This window comes from Meriones unguiculatus, chromosome 1 (genome assembly GCF_030254825.1).
Source record: "Meriones unguiculatus strain TT.TT164.6M chromosome 1, Bangor_MerUng_6.1, whole genome shotgun sequence".
Classification (NCBI taxonomy): Eukaryota; Metazoa; Chordata; class Mammalia; order Rodentia; family Muridae; genus Meriones; species Meriones unguiculatus.
Window position 1 is genome coordinate 40993685 of NC_083349.1, and position 15509 is coordinate 41009193.

General features: G+C 41.7%; 1 protein-coding gene across 3 annotated transcripts in view; it reads right to left on the minus strand.

Annotated features, from left to right (window-relative positions):
* Pip5k1b (phosphatidylinositol-4-phosphate 5-kinase type 1 beta) overlaps positions 1-15509 on the minus strand; it is a 270694-nt gene that overhangs the window by 68018 nt on the left and 187167 nt on the right. For all 3 annotated transcript variants that reach the window (XM_060387780.1, XM_060387797.1, XM_060387789.1), the window contains exon 8: positions 1228-1439. In XM_060387780.1, coding sequence (XP_060243763.1) covers positions 1228-1439 — 212 coding nt within the window. The remainder of the gene's footprint in view (positions 1-1227; positions 1440-15509) is intronic.

The window sequence follows — 15509 nt, forward strand, 5'->3', positions numbered from 1 at the left end:
CAAAGTCATTTCTATTTAAACACATGAGCACAGAAAGGATTTCTAGAGCACTGTAAAATATTGCTCCGTGAGAAAAGCAATACTAGGGTTGCAGAAGAGCCTGTCTACCATGCCTGAGGCCTCGGGTTTCGTCCCCAGTGCTGCATAAAGTCACATGCATAGTGGCAGACACAGGAGGCAGAAGAGTGAGGAGTTCAAAGCCACTCTTGGCTACATAGAAAGTTCAAGGTCAGCCTGCATTACACAAGAGTCTAGAAGAAAATTTGGAAAATTAATTCTTGGGATACATTTTTGCAGGGCATATGTGTCTGTATGCATGCATGTATGTATTAATCTGAGGAGATTATTTGGAGTTAGCAGTTTTATAACTTGAATATTACATTTTCTAATATGGAATCTTTACTCACATCAATGGCAATGTGATTCATAGCGGTGTAGCATTTCACAAATTTGAATAATTTGTTCAATGGAGTATTGAATATTTAGATGGAATTGCAAGCAAAGGTTTCAACAAAGACTGACTGTGTGTTAGTTTTCTTTATGAAAGAAAAAATGTGCGCCTGGCTTAGCCATTGCCCGAGAAGCATAGAAAACGGCCTATTATGGCTCTAGGAAGTGATTTCCTCTGACTCCTGTCTCAGCAAGCTCACATGTGATGACTCAACCATTTCAACAATCTTCTGCGGTGGTAATGGTTTCTATTGTCAAATATGCATTCTACATGTGCAAATGAAGCCTGCAGTTACTAACACATCTGGCCGAGGGGAGAGATAACATCTGCCAGGGTACAAAGGTAAGACCAACAGAATCCCCCTTATGCAGATAAACAGCTCTGAAGTGTCAATATCATTCCCATCACGTGCTTGTTTAAGTACATGTTTACTGAAATCCAGAGTTCATTCTTCCCTCTTCTGGGAGATGTTTTGAATGTGTAGCAAATGAGGAGATAAACATTTTCAGTGGGTTTTTTGTTGTTGTTTTTGTATTTGTTGTTGTTTATAAGGAAGTATCTAAAACCAGAAACCATGTGGGTGAAATATTGATACAAACTTGAGATACTGCCACTTATCCAGTTGTTTAGAGATAAAGCAAAATGAAGCTGGTTTAAGTCATTTATCTCCAACCAGGAATCTATTCCCAGAGCGCCATCAGTCGGGAGCTGATTGTCTGTAACTACCCAGGGACTGGGGTACCCCCAAATCAGGACGGGTGTGTGGCAGCACTTACGTGTCTGGATTCTCTGCGATGATTCCATCTGCAGGCTTGCCTGGACCCTGGATGGATTCCATGGCTGTGGAGTAGAGGACTCTTTGCATCCCAGGCCGCTTTGCATCCGGAACAATTTGTAGGGGCTCCTCCTCTTTGTCTTTGAGGGGATGGTCCAAGATGTGGATGCCTAGCAAAAGGCTGTAGTCCATGATCTTGAAGCTTTCCAGCACCTGAGGAAGGAAAAGACCCAGCAGGTCAGTCACCCCAAAGAGCCTTTGAGTCCATGAGTTCTGGGGCAGCAGACAAGCCACACCTGCACGTGTCTATCGAGAGGCAGACAGGCAGAACAACAACAGAACCAAAGCACTCCTAGTTACTGTGAGGCCACCAGCAGGAAGGACTGCCTAGGCAGTGGGAGAATGCAACTTCTATGCAAATCTAAAGGAAGCACGCCCCGATACAAGGCTCATTTCACATGCCAGGTGCCACACTCCTCCCTTGGATTCAACCCTCAGAACAGCCCTACGAGCTGGGTATTACTGCTGTCTCTGTTATACAGACGAAAAACATGGAAGATGAAAGAATCAGTTCGGTCACAGACAGCCCGTCAGTGACGGATCCACAAGGTGGAATTTGGCATTCGCACTCCTAATCAGCCAAAGAACAGAAACCACTACCCAGCCTTGTCAGCGTGCATGCGCGCTCTCGGCTTCTGCCTCTGAATGCGCGCCCACATCTGAATCTTGCCGAGTTTAGTGATGACCTTTCTCAAAGCCGGTCTTCCAACGCTGCCCATCATTTCCCCATAGCAGGTCTTTGTAAAATTTAGGATCTCAACAAATAACAGGGCTTAACTGATCCACTCTGTAGACAGTGGGAAGGTGAAGGAATTAAAATACGGCTCGGTGTAGCCAGACAAAAGAGAAAGCAGTGCTGTGAAGGTCACAAGATCTAGGTGACCACCCTTCGGATCATCTCCAGGAGACATGCACACCGGAACCAGCCTTAGACAGGAAGTGCCTGGTCAGGAGGCACGTGCTCCTTTTCTACCAGTGTGAGTGAGTTCTCCGGACCACAGGCTGTTGTAATACCCGCCCTTTTCACACAGAGCTGCTCAGGAAATGAAGACCTGACCCTGGTCCTTGGCCAATGCAGGATCAAAATCCAAGAATTCTTCATGCTTCTAATTTCCCTTCAGCCTAAGTGGGTTTTTTTTTTTTTTCTTTTTAATTTTCATTTTATGTACATTGGTGTTCTTCCCTCATGTATGTTTGTATGAGGGTGTCAGATCACCTGGAAGTGGAATTATAGACAGTCGTGAACTGCCATATGGGTGCTGGGAATTAAAGCCCGGTCCTTTGGAAGAGCAGCCGGTGCTCTTAACCACCAGACCATCTCTCCAGCTCCCAACCTAAGTGTTTTTAGAGCAGATACGCTTGCTATTTGAAAGAGGGAGTTGATGGGAAGGAGAATACTTGTGGACGCAGCTTTCTGGAGGCTAGGTGAGAAAGGAAGGCTTCCTGAAGGAGGATATATGTAGTCTTTGAAACCTGCCAGTTCCTGAGTCTCAGTCATCTTTGCCATTAGTGTTAAGTACATAACAGGCTGTAGACAAGTGTAAGTTATTCTAGAGAATTTACCCCTCAATTTTTGTTTTCTTTCTTCTTCTTTTTCTTCTTTTTTTTGAGTAGCACTAGGGATGAAACAAAGACTGGAGAATATTACATAAACATGGTATCGTTACCATGTTTATAGCCACAGACTCACCCTTCACCTTTTGATATGCTAAAGTCACATTTTTAGAGCAGAGACAGACAACAGTTGAGACTAGAATCATATTACTTGAGAGGCCTGGGACATAGAAATTATATTTCCAGAGATCTGGGTATGATCTTATAGTCATGCAGAACCAGCCGCCCCTAACGTCAGCACGGGAGGAGGACGTGGGAGGGCTGAGTAATGCTGCTGTTCACTGGCCCAGGGCAGTCAGTTCTCATGGAGGCAGCCTTGCCCTTCCACAAAGCAGTGGGCGCCATGGAAAACAAGACCGCTTTGTGTCAGGGGGCCACGGGCTCAGTCTCTGAAAATAAATACTAATGCAAGCTGATGTCTTTCACACAGAAACAAGGACTGTAGGGTCTCAGTCCTGCTTCTAAACCATACTGAAATGATGGTTTGGGAACAGTCCCAACCCAGATAGCCCAAGAGGCAGTTCATCACTGCCATGAATTTTCTGCTCATATTCATCAGGACTATAGCTTCCTTCTTAGAGACAATGGTAGATAAGGAGCTGGGGGTAAAGAACATAAGTCCCATGACCCTAGGTGGGTCTCTTTATTCATAAAATTGTGACAGTAACATTGCTTATTACATCCAGTGCTTGTGAAAATTAAATATGGCAACGCTTAGGAAATTTCCTCCTATAAAGTAACTACTCAATTACTTGCTATTGAGACTCATTATGATTCATTGCAACCCATAATCCATGCTAGTTTGGGAAAACACACATATCCCTAGAAGCAAACACCTATGGAGTTTCAATTCTGAGTTCATTAAAAGTCCAACAAGAATTCAAATACATTCATGGGTGTGGTTTTAGTGGGCCGGGGGTGGTGGTGGCGGCAAGTTCTGATTCCTTTAAATGCTATGACTTTCTAATCACGTTTTTGGGATTTGCATCAATTAGGGGCAAAAACACTTATCATTCACATCCTCCCAGACACTTCATTTAAAGGAACTAATTTATCTGCCAGAAGCATACCATGCATGAGCTTTAAGAGTGAGCAATGCCTACAAACCCAGTCCAGTTCATCACGCAGGTGCACATTTATTTCCAGAAAGTCTGTCAGATGTCACTATGGTCGGTGGGTTCTGTTTCTGCACATTTACTATTCCAAACACAAGCTAGCACAGAAACACAAGCGCTTTTTCATCTAGCTTGGGCAGTACTCTACTTTCTCGCCGAGAGAAAGGGAACAACCATTCTCAGAGCTACAGAAAACTGGAATCAGGCTGGAAGGCAGCAAGGCTGTTTACTGACGAACTGTGATGTTTCCTTCTCTCTGAGGAACCAGTTAAAGTCAGAAGTACAACTGGAATACATACCAGAAGTACTGGCAAGTAAGTCAGCAGTCTTGGAAGATACTTGAGAGAGGTTGGGGCAGCAGAGCAGAGGGACACGTGATGGTGACCTTGCTGAGTCAGCCCCTCAGAGTAGCACACTAGCTTTTGTGTACGTGCAACTCAGAAGTCAAGTTTAGCTACCGCCTTCCTATAGGAAATTCCTAAATTGTTACCTTTGGCTTGTTCTCCTCCCTAAGCTAGAGACTGTATATTCCCAGTGGCCTCGAGGTACTTTAAAGCTTCTAAACAGTCCATATTGTAACTCTAAACTCTTATTTTGTCCCAAAGCAATTCTTTGGCCTCACTTCCCTCTTTTATGTGAAATCACTGTAATGTAAATTTTGGACTCCGGGGGACCCCTTTTCCTTTCATTAGCTGCCCAGTCCTGCAGCTGGTGTTATCAAAACATTCCTCTTCTCTAATCATTCCATTCCAACTTCCCTTTCGGATGGGCTCATTGCCAGACTAGGTCACATCTCATCCCTACCCGAGGCCTCCCCGACTTGCCACTGCTTGGTGGCAAAGCCCCAACTGCACATCAAAGGCCTTTGCTCTCAAGGCTGCAGTCCCTGTCTCCTTGTGACACCAGTCTAGATTCACCTCCCTGGCTACTTAAACGCCTAAGTTACTCCGAAGGGTCCTTTGAAGATGTAAGCCCGGATGTTGCTCATGCTGTTTCTTCTACAGACTTTGTAGTTTTTCGACTCAGAAGGGATTTTTGCAGCCTAACTCATATGGTAATTCCATGAAAACTATATTATAAACCGTCAGGGACAAATGTTCCCTCTTGAAAACCCAAATACATTGTGTGTCCCTTTGTGGTCATGCCCAGGTTGTATTTTCTTTCCCACTAGAAAGAAAGAAGCCGCTGGGCTCACCAAAGGCTTGTTCTAACTCTGTGCTTCCTGTTGTGGAAGGAATGTACATTGGTCATATCAGTCCTTATCCACGTGCAAATAAAAAGAAAAACACTTAGCAACAAACCATCTCTAATGCTACGCTTCCAGGCCTAAAATGCAAGCACTTGATATGCTCGCGTCTCATAGTTACCACGCCTGTGCAAAAATTTCGGCACCGAAAGCATTTACTGTGATTGCGTGTTCTGTTTTCAAGGAAATGAAGATAAAAGTTCCCAGTGTTTTCAATGCCACTCACATTATGGGCATTTTGTATACTCTGTTCAAAGGAAAAGCTAAGATGATATTTGCAAACACTGCCATTTGCTGTTTAGTGTGCACACAACGAAATGGCAGATAAAAGGGAGGCTGTTTTGCTGTAAATGAGGCTGGGTTTCAGGCTGCAAAGCCTGTCATGGGCTCGGTGGACTCTTTAATCATTCAAGAACATTTAGTACTGGCCCCAAGATGGAGGCTGAATTGCATAGTACATAAAATTGAAAAAGGATTTCAGAAATGATTACAAATTTGGATACTGCCTATTTGATGGTTAGATTTAATATTTTAATTAATATTTAAAATTTAATATAATTTTAAATGTGTAATGTGGTATCTTGGGTATTTTATTTTTTGAAATTAAAATATAATTACACTATGGACTCCCTTCCCTTTCCCCAATTCCCTCCAATTCACTCTCTCAAATTCATGGCTTGTCTTCTTTAATTTAAAAAAGGATCTTCAGTATTAGGAGAATCATACTGAAACATGTATCAATAAAAGGATATGATGGCTGAAATGTGCTCCAAATTGTATAGAAAGAAAGAAAATAAGTTAATAAATGGCAAGCAAGACTGGCTTTGAATTGAAAATAGACATGAAACATACATACACATATATGTATGGAACATATATACATACATGTATGGAGTACATATACACATGTATGGAACCATATACACATATGGTACACATATACAGACAAATACATGTATATATGTCTCTATATTATATATATATATATATATATAAATAAATTGTAGCATTCTGCCCACTTTTATGTATGTTAAAACTTTTCAAAAATAAAGCTTCATGTACTTAAATGCATTCTGATATTTGGTTACGTAGTTTGCCACTGTCTCAGCAGCTGATGGCTAGTGATGATACCTATGAAATAGGGGACAGAGACCACACTGGGCCGAGCAGGAGGCTGCCTCATGTTCTATGCTCCTCTCAACTGGTCTTTTTTTTTTTTTTTTTTTTTTTCCTCTCCAAAGACCAAAGGAACAAACAGCCAACTGTGGAGCTGTTAGGGAGATTTATCAAGCACCCTGAGTAATTTCTCTAGCTGGTCTATCTATAATCACTAAATAAGGAGTTAATACCTGGTACAAAATATTTGTAGTAATCCAATAAGATAAGTAAATTAAAAATGGTATCCTGGAGATTTATATAAATAGCCATCCCTGAAATTAACTGACTGGAGAAAAATGGATCCAGTGGCCTGCTGTTCCTTGCTAAGTCAGCCCCTCTGAGAACAGCACCAGATGATGCGCAGTTAGAGTGAATGTTGTCTTTTTTATTTAACTTAATTTCCTCAATAAAGCTGTGTTCTTTGCTAATGTAATAAAGAGAAAATACAGACATGTAATTTTAGCTAGTAAATCAGAATGTATTAAATCTTAAATCTTTCGCCTAGTTATAGAAAGAATGTTTTCTGTACTGTCACCACAGTGATTTACAAGTCTGGACTATGCAGAACTGACCTGTACAAAGATAAGTTTTTGCCTTTCTGTTCACTTAAAAAGCTTCAAGTAATAGAATTATGTTCTATGCTTTAGAAACAATCTTCTACCACTCAAGATTTTTACATATATTCATGTATATCTATCATCTACACACACACACACACACACACACACACACACACACACACACACACATACTGTTTTGAAACAGTCTACAAGGTTCAGGCTGACCTTAAACTTGAAATCTTCCTGCTTCACTCTTCCCTCTCTCCCCTTCCCTTCCTCCCCTTCATCCCTCTCTCCTCTGCTTTCCTCTCTCTTTCTGTGCCTCTCCTCATCTTCTCTCTCTTTCTTATCTTCTCCCTTCTTTCTCTTTCCCCTCCCTCTCCTTCCACTTCCAATAAACCTGCATTCATAAAAAAAAAAAAGAAGAAGAAGAAATCCTCCTGCCTCAGTCTCACTTAAATTTCTGTGTGACATGCCACTTAAAAACACAAATAGCTACGCATATGATGAAGATGACCATGGCAGCCACAGCAGAAATCAGGACATACTTCAGTTCTCCAAACTTTAAGACAAGGAAGTTATTTCTTGGGCTTGGGGTAACATCCTTTTCCCCAAGCCCCAGGTTTCCTTTTTCTACTCTTTCTGTAGATATTTTTTTAAAAAAGTTTCCATTTGAATGAAAGGGAGGGTTATGAAAGTTAGTGCTATGACACTCACTGCTCACCAGCTGCTCACCCAGGACTCACTGTCATGCATCTAGTCCGCAACCAGCCTTTGTCACTGTCTCACATCTCAGAGAGAGGTCTTGTTTTAATGCCCAAAGGATATCCTGATCACACATGTTGGCAAGTGTCAATGGGATTCATTATGTTTTTCACTAAGCTTTAAGAATTAAATGCTTGCACTACTTATTGTCCTTGTGACCTATCACTTACCACTACCTCCTCACCCCCTCCTCCCTCTTGGAAGCAGGCTGTGAAGATTCAATGGTTTTGTTCTAAACTGTCTTCTTAAGCAAAGCTTTTTTTCCAGATTTCTCCAGAACCTATCCCAGCACCTCATCACGAAGAGCCTGAGGCCCAGCATAGTGGCCTTCTAGCCTTTGATAACTAGTTAGGCTATAAGGTTTTAATTTCAGTGTCTTTCCCCCATCATACATACAGGTTAAGGATGGTGTTGGAGGACCATGGGTTTGGGCCCAGAGAGACCTAGGTATGAGGCCTGGAACCAGCACTGTAAATTCAGCAGACCCAGGAGGCTTAACCTGAACAGTCTCCATCTGTCGAGAGAGCCTGTGCCACCCATTTCTCAGTGTCATTGTAAGGAAAGAGAAAATCTACCTCTAGGTTCGCTTCAAAGCAACCTCTCAAGCAGCGTGAACTGAGGCAGTCTATGGCTGAGCTGAGTCTAGGAACCGTGTCTTTAATATCCATGAATCATGTGCTGTACACATACTTGATGAATTCATAGTAGACATTATGTATTTTAAGTGTTAAACTACTTTGGTATCTATCTACAGGGTCTATATAGAACCCTTTCTCTACCAAAACTGGGATAGCCGGTTTTGCAAAATACTGAGAATTATGTGTCTGGCTTACACTTTTGCTCAGCACAAAGTTGGAAATGAGCAACACAGAATAATACATTTCTTTTTAACAATTACCCTGTCACCATCCCACACTGACCATCTGTCCCTCCTGTTACTATCAGCAGGAGACTCTTTCCCGTCATCCACATGCACCGCAATGAACCTGCAGCAACTGGCAAAAACTGGGGCAAACATCAGCCCCTTTCCAGGACCCATCAACAGCTGTAACGTGTAGACAGACTTAAATGGGAGAATTAGCGGTCATCTAAAATCAATGACTGAGGAGAATGATGTCAACACAGCTGCCGCTCACCAGCCATTTGCGCACCCTAGTCAAATGAGCAATACGATTTTAGTTCCAACAAATGGGCAAAGGTGACATGACTGACTTTGGATCCTCTTCATGACAAGTTATGGGTTGGCTATTACTAAAATCTGCTTTTATTACCTTAGTGATTAGGTAAGAGCCACTATGTCAAAAACATTTGCTGTGGTTACATTTTAGGCTTCTTTAGAAGGTGACACTGAAGGTGCGCCTTAGCAGGCTGTGGATGGGAACTAAAGCCACTCAGTGTCCACTCTCAAGTAGAGTTTAGTAGCAGACATTAGAAGTCAGATCAATAATTACTGTGTAGTGTGGACATCCTGATGGCTACAAAACAGTTTTGGATGAAGCACTATGAGAATTTAGTTCCATGAAAATGCTTATCATTAGAAATGCACACCTGAATGAGGATTAAGCATCCTTCCTAGGGTCCTCCTTGTTGTTTAGCTTCTTTAGCTCTGTAGATTGTAGTATGTCTATCCTATATTATATGGTTAATATCTGCTTATAAGTAAGTATATATCCTGTGTGTCTTTCTGGGTCTGGGTTACCTCACTCAGGGTGATCTTTTCTAGTTCCATCCATTTGCCTGCAAATTTCATGATTTCCTTGTTTTTCATTGCTGAGCAGTTGCTTATTCCATTGTGTAAATGTACCACAATTTCTGTATCCATTCCTCAATTGAGGGATATCTGGGTTGTTTCTGGATTTTGGCTATTATGAATAAAGTTGCAAACAGGATAGATACCAGAAGCGGTGGAAGAGAGGAAACAGGACAGGAACCTTCCATAAATGTCCTTTGAAAGACTCTACCTACTGGGGATCAAAGCAGATGCAGAGACTCACAGCCAAACTTTGGGCAGAGCTCAGAAAGTCTTATGGAAGGGGAGAAGGGATAGAGGGACATGAGCTCCACAAAGAGACCAACAAAGCCAAAAAATCTGGGCCCAGGGGGCCTGCAGAAACTGATGCATCAACCAAGAACCATGTATGGAGAGGACCTATGCCCTTTGCTCAGATGTATCCCATAGGCATCCCAGTCTCTATGTGGATTCCCTAGTAAGGGGAGCAGGAGTTGTCTCTGACATGAACTCAGTTGTCTGCTCTTTAATCACTTCCCGCTGGTGGAGTGACCTTAGAAGCCCACAGAGGAAGAGGATCTAGGCAGTCCTGATGAGACCTGTAGACTGGGGTCAGATAGTAGAGGAGGAAGACTCCCCCTTTTAGTGGACTAGGGGAGGAGGATGAGGAGGAAGGAGGGAGAGTGGAACAGGATGGAGATGAAGGAGGGGGTTACTATTGGGATATAAAATGAATACATTGTAAAACATAAAAAATAAAAAGATAAGCCATAAAAAAAAGAAAGGAAAAGAAAGAAAGAAAAGAAAAACACACACCCGAAACCATCAAACCTCAAGCTGCAATGCCCACAGGCATATTATCAGCTGCTGGTGAACTGTATGTTTTTGTCATTTCCCCTTTCAGCTCTCTTTCCAACACCCTTAACTTTGCTTCTCTGTTGGTCTCAGTCTTTTGGGGAGTACATACTCAGGTGATGTTTCGACAAGAGACTTAAATCCGCAATGACAGAATGACCAAAGCTAGACAAAGAAGCGCCATCATCATGGATGGAGATGATAATAACACAGATGATCACACTTGTTTATGGGAACGGAGAATGGGCAGCAAGGCTGGAAAAGGGTGCGCCGGCTTTTTACACTTTTCACATAATGCAGTGACAGCGCTCAAACATTTGTCCCAGAAGAATGAAAACTTGCACCAGGTAAAAAATGGGGCAAAAATTTTCACAGGAGCTTACTTGAACCATTCAAAAAGTAATCACTCCACAACCTCATATTCTTTAGCAGGTAATATTAAATTAGTATCTCATATCCCAAAATACCACTTGGCAGTGAAAAAAGAGCAAACTACTGATACAGAATCTGATGTCAATGAGCTCAATGGCATTATGACGAGTGAAAACCATCCTGCATAGCATCATGCTGTTAGAGCATTTTTGTAGTGTGTCTTATATAGCCCAGGCTGGCTTTGAAATTTTAGTTCCTTCTGTCTCTACCTCCCCAGCACTGGGACTACCAATGCATCATCATGCTCATCTCTGTATACAATATTCTTGAAATGCCAAGTTATAGACGCGAAAAATGTCTACAGTAGCATGAGATTAGCGAAGCACTGTCAAAGAGGCAGGTGGCTGAGGCTAGGAAAGGGTGTCCTGAGGGACCTTCGAGAAGGAAGTGTTCTCTACTTGACCCCCTGGTGGGAGTGGCTATGCAAATCTATGTAAATCTACTTATATACCTAATTGCACAGGACCCACCCCCAGAACACATATGCACATACAATACTGGAAAAATTAAGAAGTATGAAACATAACAGTAGAGTACATTCAACTCTGTTTCCTGTCTGGGATATTGTACTGACGTCATATAAGGCCCCACCATTGTGGGACATGAGGTAAAGGGTATATGTGATCTGTGTACGATTGTCCCCAACTGTTGCAAGTGTCTCCATAAAACAAACAAACAAAACTTTATAGGTGGAAACATTTAGAGACCTTGCAAATACTCTCTCTCTCTCTCTGTGGTTGTTGTTCTCACAAGGGGCCTGGGTTGGCTAGGTGTCTTCAGCTCACTGGAGCTCAGACTGTTTTCTACAGACTTAAGGGATTCCTCCCAGCTCAAACTATCTTTTACTTAGAGTTAGTTGTATTCATTTATTTGCCCAACTATACCAAATCCGATTTATTCTTATATTTCTATGACATGAGAGTACTACTATTATAAATTGCAAAACTCTAGTGCAATTTAAAACAGTGGGAGCAAATTAAATATCATCTGGAATGGCAGTGCTCCTAAAAATCTATTTGGAAAAAGAATTCATTTGTCTTTTCTTTTTCTTGTTATATTTGAAAAGAAAAAAAAATTAGGCATGGTGATGCATGAATATAATATCAACATTACAGGCTGAGGCAGGGGGATCATGAATTTGACACTATCTAGCAGTACACAGAAAGAACATACATTCCAAATTCCAAATGCCATACAAATAAACAATGAAAACAACAACAAAAACCCAAACAGAAGCGACCCACCTCTAAAACTATCTAAATTAAATGTAAAAAAAAAAAAAAGAGGATAAACTGAAGGATAAACACTACTCATAATACCAAGTTAACATGAAATAAGCCACACTGCAACCCACTCGGACACACCCAAGCTCTCAAGGGTCCAGTCCGTAAATCAAGAGCTTGCTGTACACTGGAGAAGCTCACTTCCCTCATCAAAATGTTCCAGTAGAAGCTGGTTTCATTAAATTCTCAGGGCCTATTAATATTTATGATAACAGTGATTTGTGGGGAAAAAAAGAAAATCGATTCCACGCTACTGAAAAATTAATAACTCTGCTGCTTAACAGAGAATGATAATAAATGTAGAATGACTCATTTAGGTCATTAATTATCCAGACTGTCTCGAATATGACTCCCACTTGAAGGATTAAGAAATATTTAGATTATAAACACAAGTTCCCAGTAATGGACTTTGTCATCATTTCACTTTCCCTAGAGTACTCCCAAAATATTGCAAGATGTAATAATTTGTCAAATTTATTAAGTGACATGGGACTCTAGATTTTTTTTTCATAGACAAATTACGTCAGAGGGAAAAATAATCACAGTAAATTAAAAACAAGTATAAGACAATTCATAATTGCTCTTCCAAAATTTATACATAAAATTTCTGTTATAAATCTTATCACAGTCACCTTGTGCTATGGTCTGGGTATGGCAGCTGTTTGCTAGCGTGGCTGCAGAGGAGCCTAAGGAAGGAATATTGGCCTCCTACGAGGTGCTTATAGTCTGGCTTGTGGAGATGCAGTTCAGGTCTTCAGGCTTGCACAGCAGGTGCTTTACCCACTGAGCCATCCACCCTGGCCCAGGCTTCTCCAGTACTTCCTCTACAGATGCAGGAAGAGAAGAAGGAGACTCCTTCTGCAACTGGGCAGATCCCCCAGCAAGTGGATCGCAGCTCCCTCCCTTCCCATTTGACCCTAAAAACAAACGCCCAGCAGCAGAAACGTGGAAATCTTGCATTATAAGCAAGCCTGTTCACTGACAAATGTAAACAGCTCCGTCGCTTCTTAAGTAACCCCAATTTCACCTCTTCCCCTGCACGAAGCCTTCAAATAAACCAGCGTAACTTTTCATTGTGTCAGATATAACCCAGAGAGGCAAGCTGTCATTTGGATGTAAAATTCAGACCCAAATCTGTGTATTGATCACACCGGTCTACTTGGCTTTCATTTTAATTTTTAAAGCAGATAACCATCTGCCCGAAGGAGCAGGGGAAGATTGTGTACTGGAAAGTTTTTGTGTTACAATTGGGAGGCTCTAGACCCTCTTAAGACCCAAGGGAGAGAGAGGGCACATACCTAAGGGAGGCAGGGGTCAATGTCAGATAAAGGTCTCATGAGCATTACAACATGGCTTCCATGGGGGAAAAATCACGGAAATATAAACACACTTCTGCTAAACTAATGACTCAATGTAAGGATAATCAGTGCAGTTTTAAACCCAAGTGATTCAAAGAGGAACTCATCTGCTTTATTAAATCCTCAGTGCCATTTTTGGCATGCATTCCAGCAAAGCTGGATGTTCCCTTCAAAAAGACTGCAAGAGTAACTGGAGCCACAGAAGTCATAAAGGACAGAGTTTTTGGAGCGGCACCCATGCCTGCCTCTCTTTATCCTCGGATATGCTGTTTATTATTCTTTTGTTCAAATATAGTTTCCAAGAGCTATTTGCTAATTACCCACTGAGCACCAAGCATGTAGAGACAATGGCTGAGGCTCGATCCTCAGGCTTAAGTATCTGTACATGAGAAAATAACAGGGTGTTAAATATCTCATGAAGGAGGTAAGGCTGGGATGAGGAGGAAGCCCAGCATGGTGATCTCGGAGGAGGAAGTTCTGAGGAGGAGTAAGGAAGAGTGAGAAAAGAAGACAGGAAAATAGGGTCTGGCAGAGTAAGCCAAGAGAACAAAGAGTATGCCAGAGGGCATGAGTTGGAAGTTGACGGCACTGAAGATGAGTGTAGAGGCTATTGAAATTCCAGCTGAATACGCAGAGTTCCCACTAAGGCAGATCAAGTAAACTGGGTTCAGGTAGTAATCAGGAGACAAACTGAATGAGACATGGCCATTTATTGTGTGTCGAGAGTGGGAAAGGGAAAAAGAAAAGACATTAAGAGACAGGGCACTAAAACAAAAAAAACCCAGAATTGCTAAAACAATCTTATACAACAACAGATCATCTGGAGGTATCTCCATCCCTGATCTCAAGCTGTACTACAGAACAATATTAATAAAAACTTCATGGTACTGGCACAGTAACAGAATGGTGGATCAATGGAACGGAATAGAAGACCCTGAAAAAAACCCACTTACGTATGGATACTTGATTTTTGACAAAGAAGCCAAAACCATACAATGGAAAAAAGATAGCACCTTCAGCAAATGGTGCTGGTCCAACTGGATGTCTACATGCAGAAAAATGCAAATAGATCCATATTTATCACCCTGCACAAAACTAAAGTCCAAGTGGATCAAAGACTTCAACATAAAACCAGACACACTAAATCGGTTAGAAGAAAAAGTGGGGAAGAGCCTAGAACTCATTAGCACAGGAGACAAGTTCCTGAACGGAACACCAACAGGACAGGTTCTAGGATCAACAATCAATAAATGGGACCTCATGAAACTGAAAAGCTTTTGTAAAGCAAAGGACACTGTAGTCAGAACAAAACAATAGCCTACAGACTGGGAAAGGATCTTCACCAACCCTATATCTGACAGAGGTCTAATATACAGAATATATAAAAAACAATTAGGAATAGTGCTAGCTCAAGATCCAGCTATACCAGCTCCTAGGCATATACCCAAAAGATGCTCAAGTACACAACAAGGACATTTGCTCAACCATGTTCATAATAGCTTTATTCGTAATAGCCAGAATCTGGAAACAACCCAGATATCTCTCAACTGAGGAATGGATACAGAAATTGTGGTACATTTACACAATGGAATTCTACTCAGCAATTAAAAACAAGGAAATCATGAAATTTGCAGGAAAATAGTGGGAACTAGAAAGGATCATCCTGAGTGAGGTATCCCAGAAGCAGAAAGACACACATGGTATATATTCACTTATAAGTTGATAGTAGACATACAATATAGGATAAACATACTAAAATCTGTACATCTAAAAAAGCTAAGCAAGAAGGAGGACCCTGGGTAAGATGATCAAGCCTCATTCAGAAAGGAAAATGGAATAGACATTGGAAGAGGGAGACAGGACAGGAACAGGGAACAGGACAGGAGCCTACCACAGAGGGCCTCTGAAAGACTCTACCCAGCAGGGTATTAAAGCAGATGCTGAGACTCATAGCCAAACTTTGGGCAGAGTGCAGGGAATCTTATAAAGAAGGTGGAGATATAAAGATCTGGAAGGGAAAGGAGCTCCACAAGGAGAGAAACAGAATCAAAAAAGTCTGGGCCCAGGGGTCTTTTCTGAGACTGATACTCCAACCAAGGACCATGCAT